General features: G+C 41.4%; 1 protein-coding gene across 10 annotated transcripts in view; it reads right to left on the minus strand.

The window, feature by feature from the left end:
- afdna (afadin, adherens junction formation factor a) overlaps window positions 1-17,561 on the minus strand; it is a 99,864-nt gene that overhangs the window by 9,728 nt on the left and 72,575 nt on the right. For 9 of the 10 annotated variants that reach the window (XM_071467866.1, XM_071467865.1, XM_071467862.1 and 6 more), the window contains 12 exons: window positions 15,683-15,748; window positions 15,508-15,581; window positions 13,507-13,625; window positions 11,432-11,632; window positions 10,974-11,065; window positions 10,555-10,749; window positions 10,131-10,278; window positions 9,420-9,828; window positions 9,074-9,327; window positions 8,764-8,978; window positions 7,886-8,065; window positions 3,399-3,533 (listed from right to left, as the gene is read on the minus strand). In XM_071467866.1, the coding sequence (XP_071323967.1) occupies window positions 3,399-3,533; window positions 7,886-8,065; window positions 8,764-8,978; window positions 9,074-9,327; window positions 9,420-9,828; window positions 10,131-10,278; window positions 10,555-10,749; window positions 10,974-11,065; window positions 11,432-11,632; window positions 13,507-13,625; window positions 15,508-15,581; window positions 15,683-15,748 (2,088 nt within the window). Of the gene's footprint in view, window positions 1-3,398; window positions 3,534-5,588; window positions 5,628-7,885; window positions 8,066-8,763; window positions 8,979-9,073; window positions 9,328-9,419; window positions 9,829-10,130; window positions 10,279-10,554; window positions 10,750-10,973; window positions 11,066-11,431; window positions 11,633-13,506; window positions 13,626-15,507; window positions 15,582-15,682; window positions 15,749-17,561 lie in introns of all 10 variants that reach the window. The other variant, XM_071467857.1, reaches the window with a different exon arrangement.

Below are 17,561 nucleotides of genomic sequence, written 5' to 3' on the forward strand. Positions count from 1 at the left end.
CTGATGCAAATAATCAATTACATGAGTGGAGACTTAACAGCCGAGTGTCATTTCTATTGAAGATACAGCTTGCGACACAGCTGCTTTTGCAAAACTGGTTGTTTTAGGGGCACATTATTTTATTGAAATATTAATCTTATTCTAATCAGTTTAATCTGTTTTAATCAATGAACTGTCCATCTATAAAATGTTAGGAAATGTCCTTCATGATTTTGGTCTGATTTGTTGGACCCACAGTCCAAAAACCAAAGATATTTAATTAACACAGAGAAACAGAGAAGAGGAACAAATTCTCATATTTGACTCAGCTGATAAATTCTTTAACTGTTCATCAATATTAATAAGTAGCCGATTAAGCAACAATTTGTTTCAGCTCTAATGTTGTCGATTGTGCTTTTATAAGAAAAAGTCACTTCTCCTCTATTTACTATGATGATTTGTTAGATTTACGTCTCTGGTTTGACAGAGGAGGCAGCTCTGGAAACCAAAACCACAACTGAAATAATTTTGAACAGCCAAGAATTTTTATAGGAATCAATTTAAGTTTGCCATTTGAAGTTCTTATGATTACGTTTATGATTAAATTAAAAAAACAAAAAAAAAAAACAAAAAAAAAAATGTTTTATAAATGAGGCCTCTGAGCTGGACTTAAAACCACTGAAGTGGTTTTGTCACATCCACCCTCCTACACTTGACCTGATCTTGTTTAAACACCAGGGGCAGCAGTGGAAACAGATCCAGGACTTTCTTGTTCTATCCCTCACAAAGTCTGATGTTCTGTAGTTTTATAAGTATAATAAAATGTCGTCAATCAACCAAACCAAAAACTCTCTCACTGACTGCTCCATCAAGTTCACCAACCTGACAAGAACCTGACAGGAAACTGGAACAACGCCACCTTAAAACCTGTCTCTGAGACCACCCTGTCTACCACCAGCTCCCCTTCCCTCAGCGCTCGGTGTGTGTTTGTGTGTGTGTGTGCTCAAACTGTATATGTCCATGTGTGTATCCTCAGATTACACTAAATGCTTTGTGGGAAGGGTTCTGACTCAAGCCCACCCTGTCTCCAGTGGCTGAGCTCTGGTATCTACTCTTCAGGGACGGGCCTGTGATGTTACACATGAATCTACTCTGGAGGAATGTGTTTTGATTTCTGGGTTTGGAGCCCGACCAGCCGCTCCGGGTCACATGTGCTCAATCTCGATGCTTCTGATGTTAGATTATCTTCACGTTTTTTGGTCCATTTCATGTGGGAGTTGCTGCTGTGGGCTGAATGTGCTCATGATCTCGTGAGTCCTCACGCCGATCACCTCTAAGGACACACAGCCGCAGTAATCTCTAGTGCTGATGTATCCGAGCTGATGTGATGGTTGAATCAGCCCAGTGGGAATCTGAAGAAACTGGGAGGGATTAGTGGGTGCATGGGTTTGAATGAGTGGGTGGCTGGGTCTTTGAATATGTATGGTATGGATAGCTGAGGGTGGGTATGAGGCGGGTGGGTATAGATTTCTGTGTGTGTGTCTGTGTGTGTGTCTGTGTGTGTGTGTGTGTGTGTGTGTGTGTATGAAGTGAATATAAAGCATGTGGTTTTCGGGAAAAGTGGGAGGGTGGGGCAGCATTCCCTAAACATAGTTTCTAAAGCGATGCCGGATGGAAATGGTAACAAAAAAATTTAAATAAAATAAAATAAAAACCTCACGAAATCATAACATAACTGCTTCCCCCAAAGAAACTCAAACTAACTTCCTGACACACACTGACGACGACCAACAACAACAACAACAACGACATGATGGGAGTCTCATGCTTTAGGTGGGTGGGAGCACATAACATGACACGGCAACACATCACATAGGGTGAGGGGGTGCACAGGATGAGGACATGCAACTGGACATCTTCACATAAACATTAAACAGCATAAAAATAACAGTCTTAACATCATGAAAACAATATAATAAGAAGGAAAATTATGTCAACAACAAATATTAAACACAATCTTAAACATATAACTGTCCTCTGTTTATCATTGAATTTAAACTTTGCCCTTCAGTGTTTAAAATCCTAAAAACAATCCACATCTTTATGTGGTGGTTTTGTCAACATCCAGTGGTCTGATCAGGTCTGCAGGTCACGGGACAAATGCACCACAAATAATGGCTTCAGGTGAAATCAGTGGACACAACACAGTGATAAAAATCATGGAGTATGTTTGATTTAACACACAAGATAGAGATGGATGGGTGGACACCGGATCAGACCACTGGTCATTTAAAAACTAATTTGTACTTTATGAGACATATATTAGCAACATGAAGTCTCTTCTAATAACCTGAATGGCCTTTATTTACCAAACAGTCCTGACAAACAAAGATGAAAACACAAATCAAGTCCTCACAGTCACTTGTTGCAGACTTTACTGCGTTTAAAATGGATTACATTTACATTTTTGGCAATTACTTTAAACACAACACTGTGTAGAGAATGAATTGCCAAAATCAAAAAGCAAACTTAATCCACTTTAAGTTAAATCTATAACACAGTAAAGTGTGCACCATGTGAGGGGGTCTGAATACTTTCCAAAGCCACTGAACATTAGACTGATATGCAGCAGCTGATATTGGGCTTTTATTTTGGAATAAAAATCCAAATGTCATCTACATCTGATATGATGGATGTAAATCAGCTGTTCTATAAAAATGTCTAATGTATTTCAATACTTGTAGCCAAACTGATCACACAATGCTCCAACATGTTTTCATTATCAGGAGGTAATTAATGGAATCTGCCTGAGACTTTAACTATTTTAACAAACTGTACAATATTAACATACAGTATTTAAAACGATCAAAAACTCTCCTAAAGTTTCCTAAAACTCACTATTCTGGTTATTTCAACTTCACACAATTATCTAAACTCTTTGATTATCAAATTAAACAAAGGTGATTAACATTTAGTTCCAGTTCACAGGGTCTTCATCAGGGCAGAAACAATAAGAGCTGATCAATACATCAAGATCTAATCAATCTGTTTTACTATATCTGATTTCATGAAGACTCAGTGAGGTTGAAACCTGTATTTTTAACTGTACTTTTAACACAACTTCTCCTTTCTCTGCTCAGAGCGCCTGAAGAAATAGATAAATAAATACCTAAAAATAAATAAATACATGAAAGTGTATTTTGAAAATACCAAATATTTGCTATTTACAGCTTTGGTGGAAACATTTTATCCTGTAACAGCTCATATCAGTCCAACAATGTGAGATTTTTTTCCTCTCTGACTCACAAAAGGCTACAACATCACAACAAAACATCCTCAACATCCTACGATGGCTCGTTTTTATCAGCTCTGACCTCTCAGCTACATCAGGTTCACAGACAGCTCACAGACAAACCGACCTTCTCCCCTGCCTCTCGCTTGGCTCTCTCCTCCTCCCTCCACCTCCTCTCCTCCTCCTGCTTCGCTCGCTCCTCCGCCTCCCGCTTACGAATCTCCTCCAGCTGCTGCTTCCGCCGTCGCTCCTCGTCCTGCAACTGATCACACAAACACACACACACACACACACAAACACACAGAAGAACATGCCAAAGGGCACGCAAAGACAGACACACATGCAAACAAAAAAAACAATTAGTACAACATTAATCATTCATACACAAACCCTGAGCACATATCCATATCAAATGTCTCTGTGTAACTGCACCAACACTAACGTTCACTAACATGTTGTGTGTAATGTGAGGTAGTTTGATTTGTTTCACGGGACTGCTCCAGAGGGGAGGAGCAGTGTGCACTGCAAACACACAGCACAGGCACGCGCGCACACACACACGCACACACACACACACACACTGCTGATCATGCAACAACAACATGCAACAACAGCAACCAGAACAGGACGGGGCAAAAACAACAACAGCCCTTTTCTTACAGCCACTTCAGGTGCACTTGATTTTGTTTCAGCGCACAAAACATTAAAGGTCCCACTGAGCAGGAGGGGGAGGATAAATCAAGCGTACCTCAAGTAAGTGCAAGCGTAACAGGCTGCAGCAGAATTCTAACATCCCAACACAAACCCAGTGAAATGCGGTGACACACAAAACAAACAGACCCTCTCTCTGGTCTGGACGTTGGTTAAAGGGTCAGTTCAGCCAAATCACAAAAACACACATTTTGCCATTAACCCTTAGTGGAATTTGACCGCGCAGAAACTGAGATGTTTGTTTTAGAGTCTTCCTGCCTCCCCTACAGAGGAATAGAAATGTTTTATTTGTAGCGCTCACAGAAAACTAATCATATTAAAATTCAACAGGACGACTTCTTTGGTAAAAAGTACCACAGTGTTGTTCTGTGTATTATCCAGAGTAACAGTGTTACTGTGTTTGCATAATACATAATATTAGTAACAAATGTGTTAATCATATTATGTTTTTTGTTTTTTTTTTTTATTTTAAGTTACATTTATTAATTTTTTTAATTTATTGTATTTTTTTAAATGTTGTAACTATTATAAATTTATTTAGATTTTCTTTTATTTCTATTTATTGTTTCTTTATATTTTTTTATTTTGTATTTTATTTTTAAATTGTTCAAATTATTAAACAAATTTCTATTTTTCTTTTAATAATGTTATGCACTCTTCTATTTTTTTATTATTTCAATTTGTACATATTATATTATATTATAAATATATTAATTTAAAGAAAAATGTAATAAAAACATTAGTGAGTGCTCAGTCAATGCGTGAATTCACTGGACCTTTTTCTCCTGGCTGGTAGCACTGTAAAGAATTTAAAGAGACTTGATATAAAATAGAGCCTGTTTTTTAAAATGTGAAGTTCAGAGGTCGACACCTCAAACCCAGACAAATGAAACCACAATTACCTGCATGGTTATTTAACACTACAAGTAAGTGAGAAAATGCTTTTTTTGCATTATGGGTGAACAGACCCTTTAAAAGAGAACAAAAAGAGGCTTAGCTGGTCACACACAAATGAATGAATTGATGGATGGGTGGACAGATGGATGGATTCATAGACACCACAACATCATGATGTGGCCCTGTGCAGGCAGCGCCGGGGGCCCACAGGACTATCATGCATGGATCTCGACCTGGACGCCCCCTGTGATGAATTCAGCCATGCAGGCGCCACCTCAGTATGCACTCAAAACATCACTGCTGACATGTCTCACGCCAGCTTCAGCTCTGCTACTCTATAAGCATGGACAGGTTTGGTTTTTCTGTGGCTTTTAAGATTTGGAAAACGCCAGTATTTTAACGTTGGTAAGCAGCAGCTTCACTCGCCGTCCCCCAGCAGTTGTTTTGAGTGGACAAAGAGATGGACAGCTTCCTCAGCCAAACAACATCAAGCACCCCAGGACAGCCTCCCCATGACCGGCTGCTCTGTGGCTAATCATGGCCCAGCCCTGCCTCCAACCCCCAACCCACCCCCATGAAACAACGACAGTAGTCCAGATGGGTGAGGAGAGACAGATAGGAAACACGGGCAGGTGCGCAGCCCAGACAGAAAACAGGAAGTGATGTAAGGGCAGGGAGAGGATACTCGTCATTAACAGGAAGAACATACCAAGTCTAGAACAGAGATAGCTGGGACAGCAGTCTGCTGCTGAAGAAGAAGAAGAAGAGAATAAAGAGTGAGAGAGGGAGGGGAGGTAGGAAGGAGGGAGGAAAAGAAGATACCCAAATACTGAAAAGGAAGGAATGAAGGAGATTAAAATAAACTGTCAAAAAGGAGGGGAGGGAAGAGGAGGGAGAAACCGAGGAGTAAAACAGAAATAAGAAAAGGGAGAGGGAGGACAAACAGTAAAGTGAAAACATTGTTTTTCTCCACTGCACTGATTAAAAGCTCCTTCACCCACCGAATCCAACCGCTGCACCACCTGACCACATCTTCAACATGCACCTCTCTATTCTCAGGTTTCATTTCCAAACTGGGAATTAATACGTTTTCCTTTCAATTAGTGAAAAATCAGGGACTAAAAATACAAAATACAAAATCCAGATTAAAACTTGAGTCACTGCAAACATTTAGTTTTATCTTCTTGACTCAGACATCTTTGTTTCCAGATCTTTCACTTCTCAGCTTACTTAACGTTTTATTTTAGAAATAAATTATCTTGGTTTGAAGTTTTTATTTACTAAAATTAATCGTCTAAGGATCATGGCAAAATAAGCAAGTGAGGGGGCCAATGAAAATTTACAGTTACACCCCCACATTAACTGGTTAATGGGGATTTGTTTAAACACAAGAAAATGTGTCACCTGTGCATGATATAAACTAAAATAATGGTTTAATTTAGGTCCAAATTTCTAAATAATCAAATCATCAAAAACCAGTGGACTTGCTGTGAACCTGAAGCTTCTGAGGACCTGGGTTTGTAGGGCTTATTAAGGATTGGGTGATTGTGGACTGTATAAATAAACTTTCTCCTCTGTGATCGTCCTGTTTCCTGGCAACTATGCTGAATGTCCAGAAGGAGTTTGATACATTAGAACATTAGATTGGGGTGAAGATTAGTTTAAAATGATCTCATTAAAAAAAAAACATCCATAAATCACTTGGTAAAAACTGAAAATGATACGTTTGAATCACTCCAGACCACCCACATCAACAGACACACAACCACACCCTCACACATTCACAACCAGCTGAACCCAGCCACGTCTCACCACAGCCTGACACACTTTAACTCATTAAGAAAATAATGCTGCATGAGAATAAAAAAGGATGTCAACCACTTCTAGAAAGCACCAAGAATTTACCTGAACAAGTTTAAAGCCATTTTAATTTTACTGGAACAGAGCTGAGACATTCATAGACGCTGCTCTGGTGATAACTACAGTATCATCAGCTTGTGAAGATGCTCTGAGGACACGGTTACTGAGCTTTTCCTCATTAGGTTCTGACTTCGACACAGTGTGTGCCACTGTGGAAATATACATCAAGCTGAGATGAAATAATGCACCAGTTCTACCTTGGTGTTTATTGAATAAATAAGTCATCGATATCCAGTGGGGATGATGAGAACTTTGTAGAAACAGGAGCAGAGACACTGAGGTCACGGTTCATTCTTTCTATGCAACGCGGCACTTCTGCTGCATTTGCATTATATGGGAAGGAGGTTAATTAAGTGTAAGGATAAAATCAACAAGAAGAAAAGAAATATTTTCATTTCACTGTCACCAGTTTAATCACACCGGAAGCTCAGCTCAGAAGGAAACACCTATTTGCTGGATATTTGATCAGTGCCTGACATTTTAATGTTATCAGTATTGTGCTGCAGATAATAACTCATATCACTGAATAAGCAAATGTCTTAGAAACCAAATCCTCCAGGAAACCCTAATCGCAACGTTTCTGAACGCGCTCCAAAACGTCGTCTCATATGACATGAATGCAGCATTAACAACGCCCTCGTCTGCCTCCCCCAACCCTCCCGTCCACCCCTCCAGCCAATCAGATTTAAGCAGCTCAGCATGGCAAAGCGATGACAGAAGCATGTTGCAGATGCACATTGCAGGACATTCATAGTGGGAGCGCTGCCACAGAGGAATCCATTTCCCCTTCTAGCATTTGAAAGGCAGTTCTGCCCCCCCCCCCCCAAGTCAGCCTGACTTCCTGTGGCTCGCCCTTCCTCATGTGCTGGACTACAGATTTGTTTCTGAACTGTGAGCTGATGGACAGTATCACTTGAAAAACACAAGCCAGAGTGTTTTATTTCTGCCAAAACAGTCTTTACATACAACTTCCTGTTCCTCCCACACGTTACTTCCTTCAGCTGCCTTCCTGTAAATGTTGTCTACAGTGATTCTACTCCTCCAGTCTCTCTATCCATTCCCCTCCACCACCACCACCCGTCTCACCCTGGCTCTCTTCTCGGCCTCCAGCCTCTGCATGATCATCATCGTGTCCACGTCCTCGTCGTCCTCCTCCTCCTCGTCTTCGTCGCTCTGCTTGGACTCTTGCAGTCGTTTCTGGAACTGCCACTCCAGCATCAGCTTCCTGAGGCGGTCGCTTTCCTCCGCTGTTCGCTCCGGTTTTGCCTGGAAAGTAAAAGATTTTCAGAATTTAAGTCTTGAAACTTCGTCCACTTTCTTTTCATGTGACTAACTAATCATTATGCACTCCCCACTTCGGAAGAATTTGTACTAGAAGGTAGCAAAGACAATCAAATAATTTATAAATACTCAAAGTACTGGTCATACGCTTCCAGATTATCACAACAGCATCAGATATATTTCATAAACTCTGCTATTTACCACCAACAGCATTAGAGCTGCAGGTTATTTTCATTATCGATTAATCTGCCAATTATTTTCTCAGTTAGTAGATTTATTGTTTTGTCTATAAAATGTCAGTTTATAATGAAATGAATGAAATTTTGTCCAAACAAAAGTCCATAACCCAAAGATATTTAATTTACAATAATATGGATAAAGGATTATTGGACCAGATAATGTGGTAAGCCATAAAATCAAAACTTCCTGTTCCTACACTTTGGTTTTTGTATGAATTTGTGTTCATTAGGTGCTGGTAGGGGGATATTTTACCTTTGGACAGAGCCACACTAACTGTTAACTAATTTTCAGCCTTTGCGCTGAGCTAATTCCTGCTTCCAGCTTTATATTACCTCACAGTCATGAGAATGGAATCAAACTTCTCATCCTTCTTTAACACTTGAAACCAAAACCTCAAACTATTCCTGTAAAATGAGGACTAACAGGTTTTAATTTGTGCCCACCTGCAGCTCCTGGATCTCCTTGTCCAGCAGGTCCACGATGTGAAGCTGCTGCTGTTTCTCGGCCTTCTCGCGGGCGTCTCTCTTCCAGGGGTCTGGAGACAGACTGTCGCTTGACGTCAGCTCCTCCTTACTGATGGTGATGTACTGCAGGTCTCGCCTCTCGATGGTCCGCGGCTGCTGCTGTGGGAGGAGCTCCCTGATCACCGTGTCCATGCCTACAATTACATCACAGCTCATTGATTCCTGAAACAAGACTGTGGTTTGTGTTTTACTGACAGTCATCAAGAGAGCTGTGAATGAAGTGTGTTACCGGTGGGGTTGGACGCACTGGCAGGTGGAGGAACAGCCGACCGCGGCAGGCTGGCCAGCTTCTCCGGTCTGGATGGGGGAGGCTGGGGCTGAGGCTGTGGGGGCGGGTAGGGCTGGGGCGGGGCCACAGATGCCAGAGGGGGCTGGTGGTGAGGAGGAGGCATGGCTCCTCCGTTGTTGTGGGGTTGGACGGGCATGACGGGGTTGGCCCGGATCTGACCCAACTTTCTCTCCTGCTCCCTCCTCTTCCTCTCCCTGGGAAATTATCATCATCATCATTGTTAGCATCATTATCATCAACGTGGATCAGGAAGTAGTAATGCTAAAAAAAAAAAAAAACAACATACCTCTCCTCCTCCAGCCGAGCTTTCTCCTTCTCATACCAGCGCTGCTGCTCCTCCCGCTTCTTGCGGTCAGCAGCCTGCTGAGCTGCCACAGGGTTGACAGCAGCAGGAGGTGGGGGGAGCGGCAGGTCAGCCTGGGGGTCGTAGGGGTCGTAGGTGTCCGGGTAAGGGGCTGGTGGTGGAGGTGGAGGAGGGGGCAGATCGGAGCGCGATGGAGGCTGGGCCGAATGTGGCTGCACGGCGTGCGGGGTGTTGGGCGTCTTCCATCGGCCCGGCCCGGTCTTCTGGTTCTGGGTCTTGTTTGAGGAGGAGGAGGAAGCTGAGAAGTTGAGGTGCTCCTGGCTAGACGTGGACGACTCCAATGAGGAGGACACCTGTGGCTGAGGGGCCCAGTGGTCAGGACCTCCTACACCTGCAGACACGAACACGAGGTTAATTCTGCGTTAACAAAATGAACGGAGCACAGGTGACTGAGCAGGATTTAGGAGGCAAATTATTATTTTTTTTATATTATAATATCTTGATTCCTACATATTATATAATCAAAAGCAAATAGCAATAATATCAAATTTGATTACATTTGAGAGGAACATTTGGATGTTGGTCACCACTTAACTAGATTACATAATCTGCCCGTTCATCCTCTCATCTCTGCCTGTTGTCTCTTATCTAAACTGTTTTCCTCCTGTAACCTGCTCCCTTGGCCTCTCTCACCTGGTGGACCTCTCTGGTAGTCAAGGTCTCTGTGTTGGTAGTCCAGGTCCCGATGCTGGTAGTCCTGCTGGTAGTGAGGCAGCATGCGTTCATCTGGCCTCAGACCTCCTGGTGGGGGGTACAACTCCTCCTGAGAGTGGTTGACCCGCTATGAAGAGATGAAGACAATGATGATGGGGTAGCACAGCAGACAAAGGAGTGAGAGGTAGATGATAATGATGCAGACATCTGAGGTGAAGTTTGAACCTTTCATGAGAAAAGCTAACTGAGGAAAAACCAAAACCAGAAACCCAGTTGAAAAACAGCGATATAGATATGTCTATATGCCCCTCTGTATGCATCCGACTAATTTGCAGAAGTTTATAATAATCCCATGTACGTTCTGATTGTAGCTTCTACTAGTCGGTGTCCACTGCAGCTCTACCTGCATGCTGTTGTGGATGTTTTCGACCATAGGGAGGCGTTCTCTGTCCTCCATGCCCTGCCAGTGCTGTGAGGGCCCCTGCCCAGGACCCACTACCCGATCCTGGCTCTTGGAGGCCGGGATGGTGAAGTACTCCCTGGGGTAGGTCTGGGTGGGGATGGGGTAGGCCTCTGGACGGGGAGGGGAGGGCTCATCCTGATGAAGAAAACCAGAAAGTGTTACTGTTGGGACACTGTTCCTGTCAGGAGCTGGTTTGAGTAAACAACTGATCTCTCTGAGCATTAAATGAAAAATGATTTCTCATCTCGGGTCTAGATAATCTGTGACCTCAAGTGTTAGTGTCACTCTGTCGTCTCGGCTGCTGGAACATTCCTCATTAAGACGCCACTGGCTTCAATCGGACAGTTACAGTTACTCACGTCAGCACACAGGTTGCCGGTGGAGACGGAGGTGATCTTGGTGCCAGGTCCTCCGGGGTACACCGCTTTGCTCGCAGGACTCTGGCCCTGATCTGAAGAAGAGGAGAGGAGAGGAGAGACAATCTTTTTAGTTCAGTAAAAGCTTTGACAATAAATCAAACCATATTCTGTGTTAACTGCATTCAAAGCACTGTACAGCTTCATTAACTTCAGTACAAGACTTTAGTCTTTTTTCCTGTTTCCATCTCTGCACATTCCAACTCTAAACCCAGTGACTTGTTACCATGGATACTTGTACTTATCTTGGTGAGTGAAGGAATTTCCATTAAGATTTTCTGTATCTGATTCATTTACTGCCTAAATTAGGTGGAAATAATACTGAAGTGTGAGAACCTCTAAAATGTGTTAATGAGCTCATGTCACAATGCCACTCTTATAAAGTCTGGTAAGGTCCTTACTGGCTACATTGGGGCTGGAGCGGTGGTCGGCTCGGTTCTTGAGGAGCCGGTCTTCGCTGCTCATACTCTTTGATTCAGGGTAACAGTCCCAGCCAGCCTGCGGACTCTCTGGAGAGCCGTTCTGCACCGAGCTGTTGTACAACTCAAAGCCTTCGCTCTTTGGTCGCATCTTCCCGTTCTTCTCACGGCCTCGGTCCGAAGCTGAGGGAGAGGATGGTGAGGAAGAGGATGGTGAGACAGTGTTTTAAAAAACTGAAAAAGGCTGTTCATATTTAAAGTCTTTTTTAATTTGTTAATTCAACAGTTGAGCATTTGCCATGTTTATTCCTTATTGGCCTATAAGCAGCATTAGAAATCATGAATGAGAAGTTAATATGGAGGTTTTTTTTTTCCTTAATCTTTGGCTATTTAAGTTAATTTTAAATGGAGGTTTATTTGAATTCTATCACATAACAGTCAACTAGGGCTGCAACTAACGAACTAATTTTCATTTTTAATTGATTATTTGTGCTATAAAATGTCAGACAATGATGAAAAAGATCCCAGAAGTCTTCAAATGTTCTCAGAGTCATTCAGTTTACTGACACATGACACAAAATCCTCACAAACAAGTCTTAAATTAGGGGGAAATGGCTTAAACATTTATTTGCAATAATGAAAATAGTTGCCAATTATGTTTTTGTTTACAGAGAATCAATTAATTGAATAATCTTGTCAACAGTTCTCAGAGCCAGTGGACCAGTTTCTCTCTCTTCTCAGTATCTTGTGTTGCTTCCTCTGGTCTCACCCTGAGTCAGTGGGAACCTACTCATGCTCGCTTGTCTGGTTTCTGAACAGTTCGTTCACTAAATAATGACCAGCATCCTTCACTGCCTGATGGTTTAACTTCACTTTCTGAAAAACACTGTGGTCGAGGGAATTTGGGAGAAACACCCATTTAGCGTCATCCTGGACCACAGACCCGCCCGGGCCAGAAGACTTCCTTGAGTCTGGGGTCACATTCCAGCAGACAAAGACCAGCGCGCAGCCAGACAAGCAGTAAAGTCTGTGAAGTGTGTGTACGCAGCTTTTCATACACACACACACGTAGACACACACAGACACACACACAGACAGACAGACACACACACAGAGACATAGCTGGCTCTGGCCACAAACACTCATTATATCCTCCAGTCTGCAAGCTGGTTTTTTACAACAAGGACACAGTGTCTGGACAAGTCTGCTTCTCTTCCATCATCCACAACACCACATTACTGGCATTAACTAATAGTGGAGCTGACAATAGTCCATTCATTACAACTGTGGAGAATCAGAACAGTAAAAATCTGCAGCTTCTAGAGGCCACATTTAGCAAATTATAATTTAAGACTTTGTTGAATGTCCTTGATTGTTCAAGGACATTTCATGAAGTAATATTTAGAGAAAAAAGATTTGAAAAACAGATTATACTGTTTTTATACTTTTAATAAATTAAAAGGGCTGAAACTAACACGATCTTCATTATAAATTAATCTACCACACTGCTTTTTAATTAATGAGAATTGTTTAGCATAAAAAATACCCATCGCAACTTTTAAAGCCTAAGTTGACATGTTTTAATTAACCGTTTACTTTGAATAACAGTCAAAAACTAAAACTATTCACATTATAATAATAATAATGAAAGAGAAAATGAGCAAATCAAATGGGAGAAGCTGAAACCAGAGGAGGACCAAAACCAGAGCTCAGTTATTTAAGTGGCTGCAAATGAATTATGAATCAATCAACAAATAATCATTGAGCACTGTTCACATGAAAGGAAGGACAGATAAAATGAATGTAACAGAATAGAGACTGAATATGTCCTGAATTTACAATGATGACAGAAAGATACTGAGTTCTTATAAAATGTTTCAAAATCATGAGGAGAAACAGCCATCGATGAAAAAAATGCAGATATAATATGAAAATATGAAACATTAAGCCAGTGGTGAGTTTAAAAGTACAAAACAAACTTTAAAAAATTCAGAAATACTAATGTATGAACGTACTAGACTAAACTTTTTTGTGTGCGTGTCTCTGTGCGTGCTCACCTCTTTGCATCATGGGGCTCGGCTGGTTGAGTAGGGTGGCCAGTCCGTGATAAATGGCTCCCTGTTTGGCGACCTCCAGAGTTACAACTGAGCCCGTCCTTGTCATCAGCTCAGCAGCCCTGAAAACACACACACACACACACACACACACACACACACACAGAGTATGGATATCACACTAATGACACAACTTTAAGGGATTTTAACATTTAAACAGTTGGCATTGAATTAATTTAAGACATAAGTGCAATGACTCTTATGACGCTTTAGCAGAACAGAAGCATGAATTGATCTATAAGTCCTCAATGCACCTGATGACAACACTGTGCTGAAGTTGATGCTTATGAATCAGATTAAATATAAACTGATGGGTGGTTCAGTCTGGAAGCTTTGGCAGGAAATCCCATCATAAATATCAGGAAGTGTAGTAAACCACAAGAACTACGTGGAGATGTTCATATGAGAATACAACTAAATTCAACCACACACTAGTGTCTGCACTTTCACTGAAGACAAAACCCCACAAACAAACATAATGAGTTAAATACAGAAATAAAACCAGGAGCTGCTCAGCTGAAACATTTTTGATCTGTTTTAGACGGTGACTCATTATTTTGTGGTTTGTGGTCAAGACAAGGACAGATCCAAGCAAACAAAAACTATCCTGCCGTTACCTGATTTTATATATAACTATAACTTTAAAATGCTTATTTTGTTTGACAAACTGACCAAAAAAATGTATGTAAAAATTAATCTTAAAAAAAACAAAAAAAACCAATATACAACAGCAAGCGTTTACATGTGAGAAACTGGGACCAGAAAGTTTTGGATATTTATGCTTGAAAACTGAATAATCAATTATCAGAATGGTGACTATTAATTTTCTGTTGATCAGCTAATTGTTTCAGCTCTATCACAGATATGGAGCATCACTGCACACCTGACAAAATCACCACTCTTCATCATTACAGTGATTAAAAACACCAGTAACCTTCCTGGCTTCACAACAGAATAAAGTAGGAGACCTTTACTATGACCCAGAGGAGGCAGGGATTATACTCGTCACTGCCAGAGACTCACTTCACTCTAATTTGGGTACAATCCTGCTGTGTCACACACACACACACACACTCTCTCTCTCTCACACTCTCTCTCTCACACTCTCTCTCTCACACACAGGCAGTACCCATGTTATTTCCTGCAGCAGCCACACGTCCCTGTGTGCACTGAGTTTTAACCAAATCCTTTAAATAGTTGAAGGGCAGATCACACGAGGTAAATGGGCCGTGTGTATGTGATTGGATGGAACTCAGGGAAAGTGAAATCCACATATCACAGGTTTTTTTTTTTTTGATACTTCAACCCCCACCTGCTGTGTGGAACCTGTGGGAGTGGGAGAGGAGATGACCACAGGATGATACCACTGCTGTGATCAGCTGATCTCGTGTGATCAACCCATCCCACATGTTACCTGCACGTTGAAGCTATTAAACAAATGGTCTGTAAATCCAGTTTGACTGAGCTTTAACACTGAACATCAAGTCTGTACATGATGAAGAATAATCTGAGAGGGGCGTTAGCCACTCAGCACTTCACTGCAGGGTCCAAAACACACACACACACCCTTTTTCTGCACGGTGCTGTGTGTTCCAGACACGTTGGAAACTTGGTGTTTTTACGAGGACAAATATGATGCAACTGAAACATCTGAGATGTTTCAACCCTGAGGTTTTCAAGATGTGGTTATGTGACGTCATGGCTGCGTAATAATTTACTTCTGAAATGTTTTCAATTTTCAAAAAGAGAAAGTGAGTAAATGTGCCAATACTGTGCGGTAGGTGGTTGAGCATATAAAGAGAAAAACACCCACGTCCGCTCCCCGCTGGATGTTGTGAAGGTTTAACTATGATCTTAATCTGTCAGATGGAAATCAGCATTAGCATCATGACATCATTCATGGGAGCTGAGGCCGTCAAAGAAAATACGAAGCACTGTTTTTACCTCTCTTGTGATAGGCCAACCAGACTGCGCCCGTCCACACTTAACAGCTGGTCACCTGCAGCCAATCGACCGTCCTGTGCAAACACAAACACAAACACACACACCACAGAATGAGTCACTGTTTATGTTCTTCCTCATAAGTGTCTGTCATGACTCTAGTTTCAGTGTCTGTCACCATGTCAGCTGCTCCTCCTTTGACAACCGACTTGATGTAGATGCCCAACTTGTCCTGACCAGCACCCTGCAGAGAGAGAGAGGGAAAGAGAGAGAGAGAGAGAGAACCATAGATTCATTTCAGTAACTTTTTTCATGCACAGCTATACATAGCAAGGGACACACACACAGACACAGACACACACACTTCTTAATAAAAGACAAAATAAAACCAATAAATAAATCTACAAGCTGACCTGTAGCCAACAAGGCTCTCTGGATTATCTGCTAATTAATATCTGTTAATTATCTCTGCTTTTACACTTGACGTGAACTTTCCAACCACAGGTGTGGGTCTGACGACAGAGACCATGTCAGATCAGTTCTGTGGTTGTGTAACTGTGCTACAGTTTGTTTGCAGTCAATAAACTTCAAAGAAAACACCATTAGTGTGCAGACAAGATTTTAATCTTACAAATTCAGTTTCAGACTCAAACACAGGCTGCCGTGCTAATCCCTATTATAACTTCATTTCTTCAGCCAGACGACCTTCAGTATTTACAGTGACTACGTCACCATGATGCACGTAAACGCCTCCTCCAGCTTCTTCCTAACTGCAGTTGGTCTCCTCAACAAGGTCAGAGACCCCCACTGTTACTGAAGACTCTTTCCTCATTACTTGCACATTTCTCATTTTTTTCATACAACACACAAACTTCAAACTATTGCACACCACCCCCTTCATATTGCACATTGTACATATTTTAATCACATTTTTATTGTAAATATTTTCTTATCAAAACGTTCATATTTAAGCTATTTGACTCGCAGTCCTTACTTTAATTTATCTTTCTTAAATTTTTTTCTTATTCTATGTTTATTTTTATGAACCAAAACACAAAAGCATATTCCTCCTATGTGAAAACCTGATTCTGATTCTCTGATAACCGTGTAAAAGCACTGCATGTTCTCATGTTAGACCTCTTGTTGGAAGTGGGGACTTATTTTGCTTTTTTCTAAAACCAATCAGAAGTGAGTGAGGGACCTGTCTTCATGAAGCCATTTTCAGTAACGTGGTGATTGCGAGGAGCACTTCAAATTTTCTGGCCCAGTCAAGCTGTGATTGGCCGGGATACAAATTACAGTGTGGCATGCATCATGATGACTTTATCTCATAAAAAAAAAAAAAAACTTTACATCTTGTGTGGTCTCATCCCAGCATGAGTCCACGGTGGTTGAGACATCCTGCAGCACTGACTCAAGGCCTGGACCCAGGAGGGAGTTCAGTCCCACCAGGAATTTAAAAACACACTTATACGCAGCTCTTCAGTGTTGACACTGAACAGAGCAGGGCTAAATTGCAAAACTGTCATGTTCTCAACACCCAACCTCTTTTATCTGAGGCAACAAGTTCACCAACATGTCGAACTGAAACTTTTGTAGAGCAACAGCAGCAGTCAAACACACTGACGAGTGTTTTTAGGTTCCGTTTCCCTGCTTACATTATAGTTTTCCTTGTTATATCACTCTTTGCTCATGAAACAATCCAATCTCCTACTGGAAACGATAGGGATTTATTTTATGTCATAATATTTTCTTTAAACCAAATCCTTTCTTTATGGAGCAACAAAGAACTGAAATACAGATAAAAAAACAGGCGAACAAACAGGATGCAATGTCAATGTTAATACACACATAAAAGCCTGAGCTTGTGTGTGTGTGTGTGTGTGTGTTGTTGTTGTTTCTTTACCATCTTGACATGTTTATCCTCAGGGTTTGTGCAACATTAGAACCAGAAACCAGAGAAATATTTCAGAAATATTTCTCTGCAGGATTTCTCCTACAAACAGCAAAGACGACAATTGTCCTGATTAATTTCAGACTTGCTTCTACTTTTAAAG

This window comes from Trachinotus anak, unplaced genomic scaffold, assembly GCF_046630095.1.
Source record: "Trachinotus anak isolate AG129_WGS33_773 ecotype Australia unplaced genomic scaffold, CSIRO_AGI_Tana_v1 ptg000031l, whole genome shotgun sequence".
Classification (NCBI taxonomy): Eukaryota; Metazoa; Chordata; class Actinopteri; order Carangiformes; family Carangidae; genus Trachinotus; species Trachinotus anak.